Raw genomic sequence first — 23,343 nt, forward strand, 5'->3', positions numbered from 1 at the left:
TCGTATTAGGGTTGGGGTTTAGGGTATTTTCATAAAGCAGAAGCTGATGCTGTTTAAATGAAGCTCTGTAGTTTTCATCTAACAGTCTGTGTGTGAATGGTGTGTTCCCCTTAACCCTAATCCTGAACTCAACCCTAGACAGCACACGCTCATCTCGCGTTAGGTTCGGGTTTTGTTTTGGCCACAGCAAACTGAATCTTTGAAGATGATGTTATATTTCAAATGACGTCTCAGTGGTCCTGTGGAGATTAAGCGGTTAAGTTATATTTGGCCATAAATAATGACACCTTTTACCAGCTACATAACATGGCTGTCAACAGATGAAACATAACAAAAGAATCAACCAATTACATTCTGTGCTACAATTTAAGAGATGTGCCCATCATATATCTATATTTATATTTTACACTGTGGCAAGTACAAGAGGGCAAAAAGGACAAGGCACTTAGATCAAACATTTTATGTATATATATTTATTATAACTTCATAAGCTCAGTTAAATGCAGTTTGATGCTCCAGAACTTCCAAATAGTCTGGTTCAGTATGCAGGTTAGCTTTGAGTTCAAAGTACTCGTTTTTTGTTTGCTCAAGCATGACCTTGTGTGGTCTTGAGTACATAATTGTCTCCATTAGTTTCACCTCCTCCTGGTGCCCTGGGACCTGCATGTCTACAGCAGGCTGAAGCTGAGGCATATTTTTTCTCAGGTATTCTGTTATTCCCAGCTGCTGCAGCTCCTTCTCCCTCTCCAGAATGTTCCTGTACAAGGAGTTGGGGTTGCTGAGAGTGACAAACTCCGCGGGGCACTCTCCGGGCATGGATCTGAACTTTGAGCTGGGGTTTCCCGTGAGGGGCGACGTGTTCTCCTTCTCCATGATGCTCCGGCAGAGGTGATGCTTGGAGCTGGGCTCGTCGAGGTTATAATCCATATCGGCGTCGTGCTCCTTGTGCTGAGAGCAGTAGGTGGGGTTGCGGCAGATCTGCACGATGGGACTGTGCGACCTGTCCTCGTACAGAGTGGTGGACCCCGTCCTCTGTGTCAGAGTGTGGTGAGTGGTTTTCTGCCCATACATGCTGTAATGCAAGTGAATGGGGGAGCTACTGCTGGTGTTTTCTCGCGGCTGCTCCTCTGCTGCTTTTTTCTTCGCCCTCCGCCGCCGCCGATGCACGACGAACACCACCAGCCCAGCCGAGCAGAATATGACCATGAGGACAAAAACAAGAAGGCTTAAAATGAGCACAGACAGTGGGATAGTGTCTGTGAGTGAGATGAGGAGACTCCTCTCATCGCTGTTGGGCCCCAGGGTGGCTGTCACACTCTCTTCATTTGAGGGCAATGGGTGGTAGGTCCCTAAACCGGGACAAAGCACCTCATGATGAAGGCTTCTCAGGTCGGTCTGCATCACTTTCTTTGGCATGTGACACAAAATGGAGCCCACCACTGTGTCCTTTCTCAGTTTCTCTACCCATTGTTTGAGGCTGAGCAAGTCACAGCTGCAGTCCCAGGGGTTGTCCTCTAAATAAATCTGCTCCAGCGAGTCGAGTTGATCGAGCACGTTGCTCACTGGCAGGTGCATAAGCAGGTTTTTTCTCAGGTTTAATTTGGCGAGAGGCACGTTGCGAAATATCTGCGCTGGAAGAGAGCTGAGCAGGTTGTTATTTAATGACAGCAGCTTCAGGTTTGGCAGGGGATTAAATGTGCCTGGTGCAATCTCTTTGATGAGGTTGTATTCCAGATATAGGTATTCAAGGTTGTGCAGTCCTACAAACATGGTAGAGAAAAGCTTTTCAATTCTGTTGCCATTTAAGTAGAGCTTTTTCAAGCTGCTTAAGCTGAGGAAAGTTTCATTATCAATGTAATCGATTCTGTTGTTTGCCAAGTTGAGCAATTCTAAACTATCATATGTTACAAAGTCGTACTTCAGAAGTTTCTGAATCATATTTCCCGTCATAACGAGCTTAGTTGGGCTTTCCTTAAGTATTCCGATATCTGACACCTTTTGAATTCCTCGGTCTTGACAATGCATCAAAAACCCAGCCACGGGGTGATTGTGACAAGAACAATGCTCCACACAAGGACTGCTGGGAATGTGAGATGGTGTCGGGATTCTGCCGTCATCCTTGGCATTGACCAACTTGGGAATCTGAGCTACTTTGGATGAGGGAGTAACAACCATATCCAGTGACTTTGACGGCTCCTCCAAGGGAATATTGGCGTGGGATGGACAGAGGATGTCCCGCTTCACCTTTGCCAGAATGGACCCCTTGAGGTCATGTGGTGTGGTGCAGATCACATCGCTGATTGATGATTGGGCTCTCATGTTCTCCATCCAGATTTTTAAATGTAAAATGTCACAGTTACAGACCCAGTCATTGTCTTCTAGGAGGAGTTCCATTATGCGCCCAATATGCTCCAAAAAGCCGACATAGGGCAGTGTCTGGAGCTTGTTGCCACGCAGGTCCAGGTGGGTGAGTGGTACAAATCGGAAAATGTTGCTGGGTAAAAACTCGATGGAATTGTCATTGAGGATGAGGACCTTGAGGCGGATCAGTTTGTTGAAGGCCCCTGGCTCGATGACCCGTATGAAATTTGTGTCAGCTTGGAGAAATTCCAAATTCACCAGGCCTTGAAAAGTGTCCTCTTTCAGTGTGACGAGGAAATTGCTATTTATATGGAGTTTTTTCAGCGAACCGAAAGTGCTAAAGACCCCTGGCTCCAGCTCTTGTATACTATTACCCCCGATGTGCAGTGAAAGGGCACTCTTAAGCCCTTCCATTTCCTCAGCACGGAGCTCAACCAAGTCATTCTTGTAAAGGTTCAGGTGGAAGGGCACACCTGCTGGGACTTTGATTTGGGAGATTTTGCTGATGTTTCTCTGCTCGCAGTTAAGATGAAAGATGCCGTCTTTTCTCTCGCAAGAGCACAAGGAGTCACAAGACTCACTAATGGAGGATGATGCCTCTGAGGGATGGATATCTTGGGATTGGACCGCAGCGAGAAACAAGCCGATGAAAATGACACAAGGCTGCATTTCGGCCTGAGAAATCTGTGAAGAAAGGATGGGCAGAAGGGGTGGGGAGGAAAAAGAAAAGTGTTAAGCAACTATGTTGCAGAAGGTCAAACTCAAACACGATGTCCTAAATAACTGTGCCACTTACACGTAGCATTAAAATTATATTCAGTCTCATTGTCAGTGATCCAAATGTCATTTAAGTTTCATATGTTACAACAGCAAGTTTATGTTATGTATGTGTAAAAGTGTAAAAATATATTTATGAGTGCATCATATGCATGACGAGTAACACAGTTCTTGGGTCAAAGCCTTTATGTAGTGTAGAACTGTCCTTGCACAGCCTTAATTGCATGAAAAATATATAAGACTAGAAAACAATGCTAACAGTGTCCAGTATTCTCTACACATTGTGTTCAATTTATATGAAACGCTCATTAGTTTTAATACAATTTCCCACTCCCTCTTATAGTCAGCATGCTTTACCTATATTTAGATTTATACTTGCACACTCTGATTTATTTACGAATATTCTCTTGATTTATTGACTTTTTAACGTATGACTATGCTGCAATACGAAAGAGACCATCTTTGTGAGTAAATTATATCGTATTAATTTCTTATGAGATATACAATACATGAATGAATTTCATGCAAACTTGTGAGGCAAACAGGACAACCAGATCTCTGTTGATCATCCGTGGCCATCACAAAATCCAACATCTACTGCACAGCAAAGGTACATATTTTGTTATTTTAGTGGAATTGGAAGCAGCTTCACACACTTTATTTTTACTGGAAAAAAAATCTTGGAGCTTCATGTTCTCATCATTTTTTCTTTCACTTTAGTGTGTAATGAATGCACAGCAGTGGGCTTATTTTTCGCAGGCTGTGAGTGTGTGTGTGATCTGAAAACACTGTGTGGTTTTTTAGCTCTGACAAAGCTGTTTTGATGCGACTGGTTTCGCCAGCATTGTCAGAGGTTTAGTAAGGTGTCGTTAACAGTTTTACAAAAAGGGGTGGAGATGTCTTAGCAACTGTGAAAACTCTAAGAAGTATTCTCTTCTTTCTGAATGTTTACACCTATGTTGCCTTTACTCAATATATGTAGCATCATCTCTAGCTAATGGCACGCCTATTCATCCAATAAAACACTTCAGAATTAAGACTCCCTCCCGGGGCACTGCATTTTACCGATGAGTAAATAAATTCCACAGGGTGAGGACTGAGATCAGACAGCAACTCTTCCCAGTGACTCAGTGGGATAATGGTACATTATTTAAAAAAAAAAAAGAGGCAGAGCGAGAGAGAGAGAGACTCATTTGACTGATTTCTCTGCCCTTTATATGCAGGCTCGTCTGAACAAAGACGTAGTGTGAGTCATGCAAATGCAGAAGTCACTTCAATCCATGTCAAAGCAACATTTAGAACAAGCATTCTACATTTAGAACGTGAAATAAATGACCCCGTTTTATTGCAAAACCAGCTAACTCACATGAGGCTGGACTCAAAGAGAATTAAATCTGAGCCAACCCTGTATTCATACATCTGAATTCTTTCAAATACTCTTGACTGTATTATTTTACAAACTATATTAAAGCAATAAACCGAAGCGTGTGGAGGGGCAGCTCGGTCCACTGAAAACCAAATCAAACTGTGAGTAGGATTTATGTTGAATGACAAGGGAAAAGCTGAAATCTGATTTTAATGATGAGCAGCCTGCGCACCACATTGAAATCTATTACATTAAGTCGACTAAAATCCCGATGGATCAAAGGCTAAATCACTCTTGGGGGACTGGTGCAGAAGTGTAGACATCTTCCCTAGATCAAGAATCATCTAGATATTCACTGTTAACGAATGGGATTCTTCAAAGAGGAAAGACGTGAGAGATGACAGCCGTTCTTGTTAACGAATGCGATTAGTAACTGGAAAGCTTCATTCTGGCAAGACGGGGCAAGCCAATCCAGCCTGTGTTTGTCAGAGAGTGAAAGCTATGACTCAAGATATCTATCGAAATAATACTCAACTGTCTCTCTTTACAAAGCTGAGGAAATATCTCCCCTTTACGCAAAGTCAGAGACATGTGGGGCATATTTTCTGGGGGTGTTTGCAGTTGCCTGTGCCCTAAAGCAGTAATAGAAAAAAATATCTTTTTTGGTGTGCAGACTAGAGATACACCCTGTGAATTCATCATCAAAAACCACTCTACTGTTTTGGGGAAAACAACAAAAAGACTTTAAAAAAATGTGAAGTTTTTGATGTGTCAGTTTGGATGCTCAATTTTTTTTTTTGTCCTCTAATTGTAAAGTTTTAGAAAATTACATTTTCTATATAGCCTAGAGATACAGACCAAGGGACCAGCAGGCATTCATGTACCAATTAGCTTAATTACTGTTCTGAAACACATCAGACGTTCAGATTTTAAATGCTTACTACAGTCTGACTATAAATATAACAATTGTTCTGTTTACCAAGTCAAGCAATCCTCACACAACACACACCCAACCCAGGGAGACAACAGAGAGAAGATATCAGCTCCATGAAGCTAAAACATCTCTGAAGTTATTCCCCAACCCTCTCCGTGCCTCTTCTTTCCTTCTTTCAACTTTTTGCCTCCCTCACCATGCCTCCATGCATTTTTGGTGCCACAGGGCAAAGTCAACAGTATTGATGAAAACCAAGACAACTCCATCTTCAACATCTTTGAGGTTCAGGCATATACCCCAAGGTCATTCTCCACATACCTGCAATAACCGATAAGAGACTTTACACTCCTCACTCCATGGACCCGGGAAACACTGAATAGCGAGAACTCTAAGAAATATAAAAACCCTAAGACACTCGTTACATTACCAAAGTAATACATTACTGGTAATGTCACTGAACTCTTACCTAACTCAGATGGCACCAGCTTCAACTCTCATAAGTGCACAAAGAGCCAAAAAGGAAGCTGTAGTAAAAGGAAATGTGTGGACAGTTTTTTCTTTGGCTAGCTTTACAGCATATCTATTTAGACAAGTTTCTGTTTCAGACTGCAAAATCTGGCCTGGGAAGTATTTAAATTAAAGCACATAATGTAATGTTATTACAGTAGTTGAGCATGTCCTCTGCTGCAGCATTTTACACTTTACTGTAACACTTGCAACCGTGAGCAGGCCAGAACACAAAGTGTGCCAGTGAAAAGATGTGTTCATTTTTTGGGGGGGAATGAAAGGAAAAGCGATATACTGAATGCCAAGGAATGGTATTCTTACATTGCTTTGGAAAAAGAAAAACAATTCAATAAAAGGCACAGAAAATTTGCAACACCTATAATTCCTGCAGTGCTTAATAAAGACAAGTTTACAACGTTTGGGGGAGGGAGGTGAAAAAAACCCCATCAACCCACCAAGCAGAAAAACGTAGTCTAACGAACACAGATATTCGATGTCAAGTTTTTAACTGATGGTATTTTTTTGCGACTGAGTGATTTCTGTTGTTTTAATTATAGTAAAAGTGCAACTGCTCAACAGTGGTTAGCCACAAGTGGAAATTTTTGATATACCAAACCCAAGCGGCATACAGGTGAGACAACCGTAGTAGTCCACAAACGTTTCTCCTCAGGTCATTTTAAAAATTTCCTCCATGAAGCAAGCTTTCTTGCTAATGTATGCACCTCAATGCTGTTACAAGTGTCCCTTTAGTGAGCAGGTTGCATGTGGGAGATCCTGAAGGGGAGAAAGAAAAGGTGGCTGGATGGATATTACATTCCTCCAATAACACCTCTGATTCTACCACAGAAAACAGCTTCTTCTTCACTTCTTCCCTGCCATGCTGATTACTGAGAGAAACAAATGCTTTCAAACCCATGCTAATAACATATTGCAGATTGCAGGTAACAAACCGCACCTGCATCGTTAGCCAATTCCTCACACCCTCATCTGTTCTTCTCGTCCGTGACCCTACACAAGTTTCTGAATTGGATATTACTAAAATACACTGTCTGTTTCTGTGTTAGCAGATCAACAGCAGACCTTTAAACTCCTGTTGTTCTCAGATTACAGTCTCCTGTTAATTTGACCTGCTTAGTAAATCTGGTCCTGAATGCACTAATAATCTCGTGATCCCCTCCCTTACTCATTTCTACAGGGAATCACCACAACATCAGGCAGAATGCACAGGAATAATTAGTTGAATGTTCTTGCCTCGAGGGAAATCTGGCGCTCTGAATCTGACTGGACAGGAGTACAACAATAAGGAGACCAACCACTCTTTGAGAAAGACAAGTTGCTCATTATAGATCACTCACTGAGCTACTGTTTAGATACACAAAGGATGAAAATGTCTCTCAAACAGTGATGATGTCTTTTAAACTGAAGACTATTCTGCATTTATGTTCCTGTCATCTATCCGGTATGTCGTACAGAATTGAAAATGTCAGATTATTATTTCCCTTTTGTCCAACCAACAATCCACAAAGCAAATAGATTTGAATAATGTGTTGTAGTTTTAAACTTTGTAATAGTTGAATGCAGTTTATAAAATCCCAAATATAACACATCATTCTGGTGTTCTGCAGTCTAAGTTTTACTTAGTGTGATCTTAATAATCTTTGGCTCGGTTTCTATGATTTCACCTCTTATGATTCTTGCTCAAATGAGGTGAGGAGGAGGGAAACTGAGGAAGAATTAAGGACTTTATGGATTGGCGTGAATTTGAGAGTCCAGCAGGTGGTGGACAGAAGACTGCTCTTGAAGCTGAAATCAGCCAAAGGGACTGCACCCTTTATTGGCTGTTTTATGTATTTATACAGGAGAACTTTATTAGGAATAGTTATTGTTTTGCTATTTGGGATATGTGGTGTCATATCTGTGTTGAACCTGCCAGGTCAATGTAATTTCCTGCTAAGGATTAATCATGGATATATCTGTTTATGTTTCTAATTAACATCACGTTGGCATGTCTTCAAAACACTGCAGTCAAGCGGTCACTAAATAAATAAAAACGTAGATTAAGAATCAATAGACATTTATCATTTAATGGTCTCTGCAATAATTTATCTTTACAGATGGCTAAGCAAACTCATTAAAAGAGGAGGTAAAGTGATGGAAGAGAGGTATCAGAATTGGCTATAGGCCACCAAATTTAAGCTTTCAAAGCCAAAATTTTCTCTGAGTGGTGGAATTGCCCTTAGACCTTTCCAGCTGCTTGCCCCCCACGTCCATGTGGAAAGGCATGGCATTTATTTTAGAAATCAGTCTTTCGCTTCTGAATTCTTATTGCAAAAAGCAACAAGAATGAAAGAAAATATTTGAATCAACTTTTTAAAGTCTGTATTTGAAAAGACATACTCACAGATTCCATATATGAAAAGAAGATATTAATGTAAAATCAAACATTGGCAAAACTTCTAAGCTGTGAACAACTTCCACATTTATACAGTTAGACATCACTGGGAGTTAAGCAATAATCATTTTCAAGCATTTCTATGCAGAACATTGAGAAATGTGACTATGTACTCGTGTTTAGCAATTAAAGATAATGTGACAAACCAAAATGAGACACAAAAATCTCATTCGTCAAACCTATTAAATTTACATTGTTTAGACAGCGATAATATTCAGACAACATCTCCCAAATCTAGTGCTGAATAATAACTGCAGCATTTCCCTTTTTATTATTTATATACATTTGATTGCTCAGGAGTCTGGTGGAAGTCATGGGACCCAAGGCGCTCACCTTTGTGACCCTAATGGCTTGTAGGATAATATGAAATGGAAAAAAAAAGACTATTAACAGATGTTATCGCGTGCTGCATGATAACACTGCAGAGAGCAGATAGAGAACGGCAGTAGTTTGATGCTCTCTTCCTACTGGATTTCAAACAGACTCCTCTTAACTGATCCATTTTTCAAGCAATCAATGTTGCATGGAAGTCGGTGTGATGGGCGCAGGAGATGAAACATTCTTCCAGTGCCAGTCTTCTGCTGCACTCTCTTTTTTTTTTTTTTACACATTCAAATGTTCATCTCGTGCTGTTCAGACAATTCAATTAGAGATCTACTGAAGCCCTATGAGATCGGAGTGAAGCTGTGGAACAGACTAAGTAAAGATATGAAGCAATGTCCAAGCATGGCGCAATTTAAAAAGCGGTTTAAGGATATGGTTTTTACAGGGTACAGGGAAAAGGTAGAGATTTGATAGGGTGTTCTTGTCTAATATTTTCATGTGTGTGCACATGCACGGGTTTGTTGGTATGGGTATATATGTATGTGTGTATATATATATATATATATATATATATATATATATGTATATATATATATATATATATATATATATATATTAAATATATATAAAATTGTAGGTTGTGTATCCTTCAGGTGTTAATGGGGTTATTGAAAATGTGTATATGTGCGTATGTGTGTATATACGTAGGTATGGATAGATAGAAACATATATGTGTATATATTAAAAAAAAAAAAAATTACACATAACATATAATGTAATTACAAGGAGGTATTTCTGTAGTCTATTGATACTAGATAGTGGAAAAGGGGTGGGATTAAATAAGCTTCTGCTTCTTCCTGCTCCTTTTTGAACATGGACGTTATTTGGAGTTGTGGTTGCTCGTTTTCCTTTTGTTTGCTTTGTTCATTTGTCTCTTTTAATTCTATTTTTTATTTTTTATTTTTTATACTTTTTCAACATGTTCAAAATAAAGATTCAATCAATCAATCAATCAATCGCTCCTCATGCATGCGAGCGAAGCCAACTCATCACCCAAAATCGAATCAGATGAGTGAAAAAAAAAGAAAAAAGGAAAAGCAGCATGGAGCGAAGGAGAGTAAGACATCAGAGAGAAAGTGAGGAAAAAGTCTGTTGATGGAATATTAATCATAGGCCGGGTTCTTTACCATCGCTGGAACATACACAGGAGGCTTTGTCCATTTATAAAACCAATAAACACCCTGTTAATGCTTCTGCTGGACCGGTTATAAATTGTATTGTTCCAGTGCAGTGAAACACTCCATAATATCACGGAACACCCACAGTGAGTCCACTGCCCCCCGTGGGTATAATATGTCAGAGTGACAAGGCCTCTTCTATGTGACTGTGCGAGCACTCTCACACAGAAAGCCATGAATACACAAATGCTTATCTTCCACGCAGACTTTTACAGCACTGCTGTAAATAAATGTTGTCTTTTTATATGTTCATTAGTGTGTCCATTCAGACAAGTGCACGCATGATATCTGAGATGATGTAAGCAGCCAAATGACTTTAAATAACCAAAGATAAGTATATCCAAAAACTTTTTGCATGCATTTTCAATATGAAACTCACTTTTGTGTGTGTTATCAATGAAGCGTATCCCTTTGTTTTACACAGGAGCATTTTCATCTTGACCCTAAGTAATCTTTCTAATCAGTGTAAAGGAAGTTTTAAAAAGCCTGTGGAATGATCACTGATGTCTGCCTGCAGCTGCCTTTGCCTCAAACACTTTGCTGGTCTCTCAGTCCACTTTCAGTGGCGCTCGGCAGAGGTGCCAGTTATTTGTTGGTCTTAGTTCTCCATTGTTTCCCCATAGCTACTATACAGGTCCCCTGAAGCACACAACAGCCCCTTGTTTCCCCCATAGACATCCTCCAATGGAGGCTGTAAGCCAGGACGTCTGGCTGCCCTTGCGAAACTGGGTTTAGGGTCAATAACACCCGCTAGTGTACGCCTAACTCCATAGAGGACAACCATGCGTCACTCTCACTGAACCTAAAAAATTAAAAAATTCCTCTCCTTATATGAAATTTGCTCCAACTTTAAAGTTTAATACATGCAGCATGTTTGATCAGGTGACCAATGTGTTAAATCATCAAGATTTCAATAATTGAGCTAAATGATATGGTTGCCATAATCACGCAGCCCTAGAAACAACGCAATCAAGTTTTATTCTTATCAACATTTCTGTAGGACAAGTCACTTTCGAACAGGCAGATGAGTCCAGAATTCATTACTTGGTAATCTAATGTATCACATAAGTAGTGTGAGAAAGCGATGCAGCTGAGCAGACCTTTGCTGATAAACTTGGAGCATGTCCCTTTGCAAAAGTCACCAAAAATCCACACTGCTATGGATTCTGACAAAGACATCTCACTGCTGACAGCATTTCAGTATGAATGGACTGAATGTGGCTTTATCACAGCTTGACTGTGACAAACTTTAAAATGACAACTGTATTGGGCATTCCTTTGCAAAGCCAGGGTTCATACTAAGCATGCCATCCTTACTGAACAGCTCGTGTGCCCTTGCTTGCCATTGATTTTTGCACTCTTTACGCCCCTGACAGCACACTGCAGCACCACTTATTTACCATCTGTACATTTGTCATAGTTTCTAGTGGACTGACAAAGACACACACACTATAGATACAGTATATGACAACAAAACAAGGACCTGGATTTGCACTGTACTAAGTATGAATGCACACCATCCGGTTGACAGTTCCGAACATTATTTTTAGATAATATGAACACAGTCATAGTCGTGTTCTGTCCTCGTCACTGTCAAAGTAAAGCACGCTAGAGCCACAAATAGCCCATAAGGCATAATTCCTTCTTCTGTTGCAGGAGGCAACCTGATGTAGCATGAAAGACTTGTTATCCCTAGTGGCACCCCGATGGATAGAGCCATTCTCTTAGCTCGCTCAAGAGTGATAAAAGTCACTCCAAATTAGTGTTTTGGACATATCATGGAGATGTCTTGTGGATATCTCACAATATTATTGGCTTTTCACTTGCTCTTAAAAGCATTAGTCACCTCGGTTCTTAGCATTTTATGACCTTAGTCCTCCTCATTGCTAGGCTACCTGCAGCTGCGATGATTAATGGATCCTGACAACAGGGTGGTTGAAAGAGTAGAGTTTAATTCACTGAAGTCTGAAGTTCTCTGACAGTTTAATCCACCTGTTCACCACCCGCAGCAATAATGTAAATATAATCTGTACCAGCACCGTGAGACTGAAATCCAAGCAGGTTTAGAATCAGGATTCTACAAAACAACTTTTATTCAAACATATGAGCCAACATCTGACATGTATTGTATTGTTCTGCATATGGTTAATGAGGATTCACATGTACAAGGACCAGGTTTCAGAGCTCTTGCCTGTCAAGTCCCTGTGAATGGAGCGATATCATGTGTTTCCCAACGGAATTGTTGATCTATTGCTTCATTTTGCTTGCGGTGCTTGTGCTGAAACGTTTATCAAAACTTTCCGTGTGCCAGCGCAAGTGAAAGTGACTGTATTGCATTTATTCAAATTTGAATCAAACATGCATAAAAACAAATCCAGTAAACCAATGTTAAAGACATTTCAGCTGTACATATTTAGTTGGATTTTAGTTTTGTAAGTGCAGTAGGTATGACTGATTTAGATTTTAATTTAAAAAATAAAAGTTCAAAACGTTTTTTTAGCTCCTAGTTTTAGTTTTAGTTAACTAAGTGCATCCACCTGTTAACGGTCTATATACATCTATTTTATAAAATATATATATTAACACTGACTGAACTTTCTGGCCCTTTGTTTCAGCATGGTGGAGGTTTTAGTGGAAGTATTGTGCTTTCAAACAGGCCAACAAAGATCCTTTTAGCTGTGTTGGAAGCACACAGCCTTGGTGATCAGGGGAGCGAGGCTGATAGCACACGCTCTGCTGGCTGCTACAAGGATTGCATCTTTAGAAACATCATCAGTGTCCCGATGAAAAAAAAAATGAAAAGAAAGAAATTCGATTGGCTCTCTGCTTTTCTCATGTTGTTCAGTAGTTCTAACAGCTGGGAGCTCATCCCTATGGTAAGTCATAAGCAGATACTGAACTTCATCATGCATAGAGACCTAATACATCTTTATGGCCATTAACTGACACAGTTAACGCCACAGTTTTGCTTACTCACTACCTTGTGTAACTGCATAGCTTCCTCACTTTCTGCTCTCTGCTGGTGGGCCTTAATTTCTGATAGAGAACATATGCATGATAGAACTAATAATAGAAACACAAAGGCAGTGTGGGATAGGGAGGGAAGAGGGGGTGGCTCAGCTCCCCTGGCAAGCTTGATTTAGAAGGTCTGCATTTCCAATGGTCTGTTTAACTAATGCGCAGTAATTAGTTCTCCTGAAATGAGCAGGCGAGTTACGCCACTGTATAGTAGGATCAAGGTATGTTTTGTAAAAAGACCCATCTGCACCAAACAGATGTATGTTTCTGTATACCTTACTGTCGCTTTAAAAAAAAAAAAAAAAAAAAAAAAAAAGGACACTTTCTATTCAGGAGTGACTCACCAGCAGGACTGGCAAAGTGTAGATACATTTGTTCACTATGCTCAATCTAGTTTCAGTGCTACCTGGAAAGTCAGGCAACTGAAAGCAAAGCCAATACTCTAAATAAAGTAGAAAACAGTTTTAATAGAGATTGTTGTGTTATATCATTATGAGATAGCTCTTTGAGAATATTCAGTGAGTGTTTCATATCTTTCTATCTCCAGTGTAACCATCCTTAGTCCTTTCAGCCTTTCAGTTGTTTCTAATGTCGATTTTAAAGCATGCCCTCCATAAAAAAAGGGCCACAGGGTAATGGTAATGACGGTCTTATGATTCGCTCCATAAATAGGTGTAGATCAGCCACTTGGAAAAAAACAAAAACTTCATTCTCAAAGGAGTCACATATTATAGGTAGACAGGCCTGGCTACTGAGAATAAACAAAAGAAAGGGCACCACCCAGAACATTCTGTCATGTCAGTTAATCACAGCTTGGTTTCTGTGGTCTACAAAAATGCAGGCAAGTTTATAGACAACCTGAAAATCTGAAAATAGAAACTTAAATTATATTAAATCTCTAAAAATACTAACTCGCAACAAAAAACGATTTTTATATTTTCATATGCATTCTAGTTAGATATCTGCAATATACCAATACTGGTCTATTTTGAAACTTTCAATTTGAATTTATAGAAACTTCCTTCCAAAAAAACTACAAATACATAAAGTGATTGTCAAACACAATCGAGCTGTAAGTACATTTTTCATATGACATGATGGATTGTCATGTACTGTGATCACGCTGGATATCCTAACTGTGCAATTATGACTGGTATCATTCAAAAACTAGAGTCTTCGATTATTTTTAAAGCAAGGATTAAACAATATGTTTTCCTCACTGTTAAAATTGATCGTTAGGATAGAAAAGCTCCATTAAGAAAGTTATTTTACCATTTTACACATAGAAGCAGTTTCAGAACATAAAAACATACCCATTTACGCATTTATGTTTGAGATCCAACTCAGAGCTGTTTTACAACATATTCATGCAAATATTTAAAAATGCACAAAAGCCAGGAATTAAAGGGGGTCACCACACGCATTGCAGTAATGTTACAATTAGTTAACAGTCGTCCTCAAATTGGGCATGTGGCTATTTCTGGGAAATGTGAAATGATTTTCGAAAATCCGGTCCTGGCTGATTAATTGTTCTTACAGTCAAACACAGAGCAGCTTCCTGCTCTCTTATTTTGCTCCATTATTTCAAGAGTTTCATCAAATCTGTCATACAGTCGGCCTTGGTAGTTGCCTTTTCTTTAATGCATGCATTGCAGTTTTATGATATTGGCATCAAATCTAATAATTTTTGTACAAATTTCTCCACCTGCTATCTGATGTAAGCCTTTCAAAAAAAAACAATCGATGCATGTGCGCCTGGAATTGCCCACCCCTGGGGTAGTGGTTTATCAGTATGTGTTTTCAGATGTCTCTTGGTTCTTAACCTTTATATAACTTTTTTAGCTACCTCCCAGTTTTTGACCACCACCATAAATATGAATGTATTCATAATGACTTGCCCGGTTAAAATATTGTGCAAATGTTTATTGCACAACAGTGCAGACTGGCCCAAGTTCAACTTCAGTGGATATCCTATCAGGACAAAATAAACATTTTTTGGATGTAGAATCAAAGCAGTTGTTTCTTCACATTTGGTAATTAGACTTTAGTTACTCGGAGAAGATATGAAACTATTTTTTTAAAACACAGCTTACAAATAAGTACTTGTAACATAGATTTTCTCTGTATAACTCTGCTACACGTTAGACAGCCAGTCACTGAGATCATTAGATCTTCGCACTAGTATGCTGTCTGCTGATTGGCTCTTTAACACTGATGAGATTTACTTCAAATATACTAAAATTTAGTATCAAATAACAAGACATTATCCAACACTTGGTAGGATGTAATCAGTCTGATTTATCAGTTTGATATTCAGCCTTATGTACTACACTCTAGCTTACTGTTCGTCAGCAAAACCATGACGAGTTTACTAACTGAACAAAGTATTATAAAGTCATAAGCTGTTTTTTATGACCACATCTGTTAGTGGCTCTGTTCATTAGTAACAGCTGAATGGTATGTGATCAAGTGACAATTCATCAAGACGCCTACTAAAAGCAAAGAAAGAGGGAAGAAAAATCTACAAGCCATATGTAAACGTTGCCTGTATGTGTTTTATATTTACCTGACAGGATCTAGACTATGATTGTCATAAGCGACTGCACATTTTCACATATGGGTGCAAACTTTGAGCCCATGTGTGTTCATGGGAGAAATGGAAAGATGGCGGCGCAGCTTTTTTAGCTACGTTGAAGGTAATAGGATTAGCACAAAGTCACAGATTTATCTTTTACTGTTTGGGAAACATGGAGATGGATCATACACACACACACCCCCACCACCAATTCTGATTCTCCCTCTGCTCTGCCCTTTCCCTGTTTATTCACCAGGCGCCTCCATAATTCATTACTGTGTCATACTAGAATCAGTATAACTTGCTTTATGATGCAGAGCCAGTAGAGCTAAAACTCCACCCTATCTGACACTTTGGCTGATGCAAATTTGCCTGAAGGAAATCCAGTCTATGGTCAAGGGAAATAAGAAGACTCATTGGAGCTGCCAGTATCAGATGCAGCAGCAGACTTAAGCAGTACACACAGACAGAGGCAGAGCTTACGGACCGATAGTTAAAAACATTTTCAGACTGGCACCATTGAGCAAGAGTGGATGGTTAGATGAGAAGATTGATAGATGTTATGTCTGTTTGACTGCATCAGTAACACCAAGGTGTAATGTCTTTTTAAAAGGAAGATAAAGCTGGTATATTTTTACATAATTCTTGTCTGGACACATAAGACAGCAAATTCAATGCAGATTAAGTTCAAGGTGTCTTGCTTTCAGCCTGTGCATTTTTTTTGTCAGTTAATTGAGTGTGTGACAACTTAACTGCAGAGACTCGAGCTGACCTGCGCCGTCCAGCTAAACAAGACCTTTCAAGACCAATTAAGTGGGAGAGCCACAGCGGGAAGTTAAAGAAGCTGGACAGCATTCTAAGCTCCTGCTAAAACCTGTTATCAGAACAAAAGCTTCAAAGTCAAATATAAGACTCAACGCCACCCATAATTCCCTGTTTGTTTTTGAGATGGATTACTCCGAGCCAAATGAAGTTCCCGGAATCACAACAGACACTGCAGATTAAATGCATATACAGGCAGCACAGCACACGCTGCACGTCTGCCACAAGAAATGTGTACACATCACACGTGACGCTGCTGCAACAGAAGGGAGTGTTGCGTTTCAAACAAAGGTGGGGGGGGTGTTATTGTCCTAAATAATCTGCTCGCTGAGCATTTCATCAGAATGCTAGCAGCAGCCCATCAAATTCTATGTGCTACTTTTCCAGCAGAAGGTTTTACAATATTCATAAAGTGCTTGGCAAAATATAAAGATGGATAGGTAAAGGCTCAACAGCTGGCGATAATGTTTGGTGTCAAGACAATGAACAATGCTGAACTTGTAAAGGTTTTTGAGGTGTGTTGAAAATGTGCAGTACTCAACAGCCAGACTATGAGAGATCTATGGGGACCAAGCTCCGTTCTCATAAATATATAAACATATTTTAGAGCGTAAAATATGCTCTAATATAATTTAATCCCTGCTAGACATTAATGTTTTCCCCAAAATGTGGCCAAAGTATGCACTTTTTTATTGCCCATATCTGGCGCTGACTGACTGCACTGGTCCACCTTAAACAATTCTTATATTAAATGTGTTACAACATTTGGGCCACATCTGGTCCACACTACACTAATTATAACCCACATTAATACCATGTCTGGCCCAAACATCTGAGCTGTCAGTGCCAAAAAGATCCCAGATAAGACCCAGATGTGTTTACTATGTGTAGCAAGAAGCACTTAAAAAAAAAAAAGAAAGAAAATCCCTCTCTTCCTTCCCTCAGCCCCAACTGGTCACTGGTCTTATGACCCAGTGTTTTGACTTTTAGTTCATTTTGATGTTTATAGTATGTTTAAGCTCATTAGGTTTCCTATGTTCATTTGCTTATTAGTTCCCCCTTGTGTTTTCAACCCCTGTGACGTTCCCCCTGCCCTTTCATGTCTGAGAGTCTCATGTTGTCAAGTTCATGTTGTCATGTCTGCGTCTCATTATGGTTCCTGTTTTATTTTGAAGGGGTCCTGTGTTCCTATGTTCAATGTTTTTAGTTTTACTCTCCTCTTGTGATGTCCTTATGTTCATGTGTGTCAGCTGTTTCCCCATGTGTTTCCGTTTCCCTCATTATCCTCCTGTGTGCATTTAGTCCATGTGTCTTCAGTCATTCCTTGTCAGGTCGCCTGCTCATGCACGTCACAACTTCAGGTATCCATGTCAGTTCACCATGTTTAAGGTTTTTTCATGTTTAGTTTTAGTTCACCCAGTTTAGGTTATTGTTTAGTTTCACCTATGCTCCTTGTTTGTACCTTGTTTCCTAGCCTCAATAAACGGCTTGTTTTTTGTAAATCCATGTCACGTTCAGTTTTTGGTCTGCGTTTGAGTCCTCTCTTGCAAACACATAAAGTCTGCCTCAGCCAGACTGTGACAATAACTTACAATATAAAGCGCCTTAAAGGTGACTATTGCTTTGCTTTGGAGCTATATAAATAAAACTGAACTGAAGTGAATTTTACAGGTGTTTGTGCTCAGTCACTCCTTTGTTATGTTGTGGTTACTCAGGAATGTGCTACCATAAACATGCACTTTAACTGCTCCTGATTGCTTTCTCTTACAATTACAAAGTATTTTAAGAACTTTTTTATCGTGTTATGACAAGTCCTGCCTGCTAATTTACACCTTCCTGCTGTGACACACGACCACGAAAAGCCAGCAACCTTTCTCCACTGAAGGAAAAGAGAGCCTTGTTTACTCCCAGGCTTTTCTCCCCATTTCCCTTGAAGGTCTCCCACCAACAGTTGCGTGCGTCTACTACTTAAAAGTCAGGCGGCTTTTAGCCTGGGGGGCTGAAACAGAATGAGGTGGAGTTTGGGCCGGAGAATGCGAGACAGTTGACTTGTTGCGTCAGGCTAGAGGTTGTTTCATTTCAGCCCGACATGGGATAGCACATTAGAGCCCCACCCCCAAACACCCTAGCAGTCCATGGCTTCAGAGTGCGTATGTGTTTCTGCGCTGCCTTGTTTCTGCGCTCGCTCTGACCGTCTATCAACTTTCCCCGAGCGCCCCTGCAGTGTTCCCAGGCACCAATTACTCCAGGACTTGTCCCTTTCCTCCTCTGGATTGGAAGTGATGCGGCTTGCCCCTACAGGGTCGACACCACCACTACACCCACATATCAGTGAGAGATTCTGCCAGCGCCCGCGGCCCTCCTTCACCACAATCCTGGAGAAATGATAATTATGACATCCACCCACTCAACAGGCATGAGATAGTTCAACTCCCTTGCCCCTTGTTCCAGCATTTTTTTTTTTCTTCCTTTTTTTTTTTTTGACTGATTCAATATTACGTGGGCTCACGCTGCCTACTTCATCTCCGCTCTCTGATACATAACTGCAGGATTTCTCAATCTGACAAACAGCACACTAATATAGTTTCACCATGGCCAGAAGCTCTACCCTCGACCCAGAGCTGGCTCTGAAATCCGCAGACCACTCACACCTGTGGCCAATTTCCTTTTGGCTACTCAACTCATTACAGACAACACCTACCCTATTCAAACATATTTGTGTTTCCCCTTCACTGCAAACAGTTTGTTCAGTTGTAGGGGACTAACCACGACTGCACCACCTGATATCCACAATTAACATCAGCTCTTGTTTCCCCTCTCTCTATAATTCCCTGTGCCTGGGTGACTTTTTTTTATTTTATTTAGGTATTATAGCAATGGAGCTACAAAGCTGGAGGGGGGAAAACAAAAGAAAACTCTTAACACTAGAGAGCCAGACAGGAAAGTTGTGATTAAAAAAATAAATAATCAAATGTTATGCCATCCAGGGCCTATAACTGGGGCATTACCTTATTAACCATTATTCATCCAAGCAAAAAATTGGGGTCCAGACTCAATTAAGCAAACTTAAAGATAATCAGACAGGGCTTTCCCCATTAACTTGCACTTCCTCTAATTGAAGGGGGAAAGCTGATTAGAAGTAAGGCACAAATGCAGTGCAGATCTATTGAACTGCCTGTGATTAGAGTGTGAACATGCACGCTATAACAGCGCCGTGTGAAACGTAACGAGATTAATTGGCTGGCTCTGCTTCCTGATTGGCTCGGTTCTGTCAGAATTTATGACGCAGCGCCCATTAAAAGACACCTGTGACCACTAACACTAATAAATATTCATACGCCACAGATATAATTAGTGATGGCCGAACGCCAGGAGGGAAGAGCGAAGTGTGAGGCAGCTTCAATCTGTTACCGCGCAGAGCTCTTTTAAAAATGAGCCACTCACTCCAAAGTTTTGTCTTTTTTTTTAAATATATTTTTCCTTGTATGTAATACAAAGCAGAGCACAGGCACACCAGTCCGAATTTCCATAGGGGAGAACAGCGCCGTAGGATACAGTAACTGTGTGTGGCAGACAGCCAGGTGTGCTCGAGGTAATGGAGCCCCCTCAGGAAAACTCACAGCTCCTTCTCTGTTCCTGTCAAGTCCAGGCACTATTTTTTATTTATTTTTTTCTTTAAAGCTGTTTTCTGCCTGTGCTTTCTGACAATCTACACCCTCTGTTTTATAGCAGGTTTTTAAGGGGGGATAAAACTGGATGGTTACGGCACTGCAACATTCTTTAGCTAGTTAGAACGTGCCCGTAATGGACGCGGATTCCTTATCATTTAAGCTAACCCCAATAAAAAAAAATAAAAAATAAAAAAAAAAGGGGGGGGCAGTTATTTAATTGCAATGAAACAGAAATAAACTTTCCATAAATCACATCTGATCCATAACTGACAGAACATTGACAGAAAAATATTTACATTCACCGTAAAGTGACACTTACCGGATAAAACTGTTGAAGAAAGACGATGTTTAAGTCCAAATTTCACTGTACTTGGTCCATCAGTTAATGCGGGTAACCCACCACCTTTAAAAAGAGGAGAGGGGGGACGCGCAGGCTAACAGTTTCACTACAGTCCACGAAGCTCCTTATAAAACAGGCTGACACACTACAAAACTTCACAGGTTCCGTCAGTCCTCTCCCTTTTCCTTTGCGGTTCCTCACACACACACACACTCTCACACGCTTAATTATTCCGATACACCAGGACGCTTTGCGGTGAGGTTTCACTCCGGTCCCGGGATGATGAGCAGCCCGCAGCCTTCCTCCTTCCAGTCTCTCCACAGTCAATTAGGATTAAGTTGCAGGTTCGAGGCGACAGTGTTAAAACATTGTTGCCATTAAAGCGGGGCTATTCTTTAATCTCTCTTTTTTCTAATTATGCTTCTACGGTCAACTTAAAATAAAATAAAAATACAATGCCAGCGCGTGCCGTACCCTGCTCTCGCGCTGCGCCGCGCGCTCTGTGTAGTTAACCAATCTGCGATATATTGGAGTTGCTCGGTAATTTGCATGTTGTAGAGGTGGACTACAAGGAGGCAAGGCGGCGTCAAGGCGACCGCAGCACGCGGCTCTCCCGGAGACATTCAGACTTTCAGAATAAAAGCCTGGAGTAGATCAAATGCATTTATTTATTTTTATTTAAGCCTCTTTAATGTTTTGATCAATTTTACGACTTTTATCTATCACAAAACATAATTTAAATTTAATCACTCTAAAAAATGACCATACAAATATTTTTCATTTCTTTCCAACAACTGCCAGCCAACCAGAAAAAAACAAACAAACAAACAAACAAAAAAAACGTTTATTCACGAAGGGATATCATGCAACTTCCGGTACTTTAGTGTCTCTATATCGGGCAGTTTTATGCAACTGGGAAAGCACTGAAACGGCTATACAGAGCTCCTCCTCTTGGAGATTCTCACAATAGACCGAGAAAAAAAAACTCTTACACTGATAGGCTTTAAATAGCCTGGCTGCAGCACCAAGACCAAAGAATGCCTATATCAGCCATAGTAGCATAAAAATATGCAAAGGTCTTGTAATCACATAAGTCAAGTATAGCATTTTTGACATAATAGTGTTGATTCTTATTTGTGAGAGAAGAAAATAATTTCCTGTGTGTGTGTGTGTGTGTGTGTGTGTGTGTGAGAGAGAGAGAGAGAGAGAGAGAGAGAGGGGGGATCTGCACAGTGGCAAACTAACACACCTTTCATCACACAGCAAACTGCAAGCTGGTCTTTATGTGTGTGTGTGTGTTGTGTGTGTGTGTGTGTGTGTGCCCTTGAACACGACACTGAAGTGCTACCACTTCCAGATGAGTTGTGGCTGGGCTTGACCTTTAACCTCCCTGTGGTGCAAGAACTAATAGGGTGTAAGATCATTATTATTCCAGATCATGCTCCTGTGTGATGAAAAAAGAATCAGACAGATCAAAACCGCTGAAAATAACCTTGGAATGCCAACTGATCATCTGCATCAAACCCAGGGTTGTAATTCTCTGCAGCTTACTCGCTGATCACTTTCAGATGGGCTGCCCCCCGCCCCAATGCAATCGGTTGTGTCTATCTGCTGCATAAAGCCAAGTGGGTTTGTCACGGAATTAGAGAAAATTTTACTCCCATCTGGAACATCACAGACTGGAGCAGTCATCTATTGCTTGACCTCATCGGTGATCCATCCCAGACAGATCATCTCAAAGGACCTGGTCAGAGAATCAAAGATGCAGGAGTGACAAATTACAACCTTTAAAAAAATTACCCAAGAACTTGTAATGTAGAGTTTAATCATGAGATGTAAAACAGGAAGAAAAAAAAGTGTGATTCATTTACACAACTTAATGATACCTTGCAAGCACATTCACACATTTAGACAAAAACAAAATTAACATTAAACAGTGCGCTAATGGCAGTGACAACAAGAGAGTACGGTGTATCTTAAAATGCAAAGTCACTCTCCAAATAATTCCCCAGCCTAATATTTCATTCTGGTAGAGTAAATATTCTGTGTCCTGTTCACAGAGCCCTGCTACAAAAAAACAAAGCAAAAATCATTTACGCTCACTTAAAATCAAATTCTTAAATTTAGACCATTACAAAGCTTGTTTAGAACCTGATACAAAACATTTTCTTGACATTTTGGACAGTGCCCCCACCACCCCACCACCCACTTCATAATAAATATATAGTAGTAAATGTATAGTAAACATTTCAAGTTAATGACCTTAAATTTAATGACAACATACATTCCCCCCAAATATTCAGAATTTATCACAAGTGAGACAAAAACAGCACTGAGAGGACGCTATATGGTTAATAAACTGGCTGTAAGAACCAATAATACATATTACAGCATTACAGTCAAGAGATTAATATTGTGGAAATTATAACACAGAACCAATGAAAATCTGTTTCTCGCTGAAAAAATATAAAAACAAACCAAAAAATATGTGAATATGAGCGTGTAAATAAGTCACCTGGCTTTTTTGTTTTGTTGAGTTTTCATTCTGGTCCTCTGGATAGCACTGGTTTCTATTTTTATTGTCATATGTACATATCTATAGCCATGTGAATGTAGATAAATAGATCTATCTATGCATGTATCTATCTACAGTGGACAGCCACTCAAGTGCATTAATACAGCTCACTAAACCGATCTGTTTGTGCCGATTGGAGTTCATTGGAGTTCATTGGAACTACTGCATGTACAGCAATTCCAGTGTAAATGTCTATTCAAAGTATTTTTCATTAGAACTGCTTTACGTACAGCACATTTCCAAAGGTCTGTGCTCCAGTTTTAATGAGTGAAATTCTATCAAATGTCAAGACTAATGTTAATATTGTGCATGGTCCTATTTCAAGCACATAAGTACTTTAAAAAATAAATAAGCACATTATTTAGAGCTGATTAGCAGACATA

At 40.1% G+C, this 23,343-nt stretch overlaps 1 protein-coding gene across 1 annotated transcript; it reads right to left on the bottom strand.

Annotated features, from left to right (window-relative positions):
• Positions 1-452: 452 nt before the first annotated feature.
• On the bottom strand, positions 453-21,328 carry slitrk6 (SLIT and NTRK-like family, member 6). The gene is made up of 2 exons (XM_085265086.1): positions 20,365-21,328; positions 453-3,045 (listed from the first exon to the last, which is right to left on the bottom strand). Exon 2 carries the CDS (start codon positions 3,028-3,030, stop codon positions 493-495), a length of 2,538 nt encoding a protein of 845 aa, XP_085121212.1. The 5' UTR covers positions 3,031-3,045; positions 20,365-21,328; the 3' UTR covers positions 453-492.
• Positions 21,329-23,343: the final 2,015 nt, after the last annotated feature.

This window comes from Mchenga conophoros, linkage group LG23 (assembly GCF_057382185.1).
Source record: "Mchenga conophoros isolate Kocher_MC1m ecotype Shallow Benthic linkage group LG23, M_conophoros_male_GT1.1, whole genome shotgun sequence".
NCBI lineage: Eukaryota > Metazoa > Chordata > Actinopteri > Cichliformes > Cichlidae > Mchenga > Mchenga conophoros.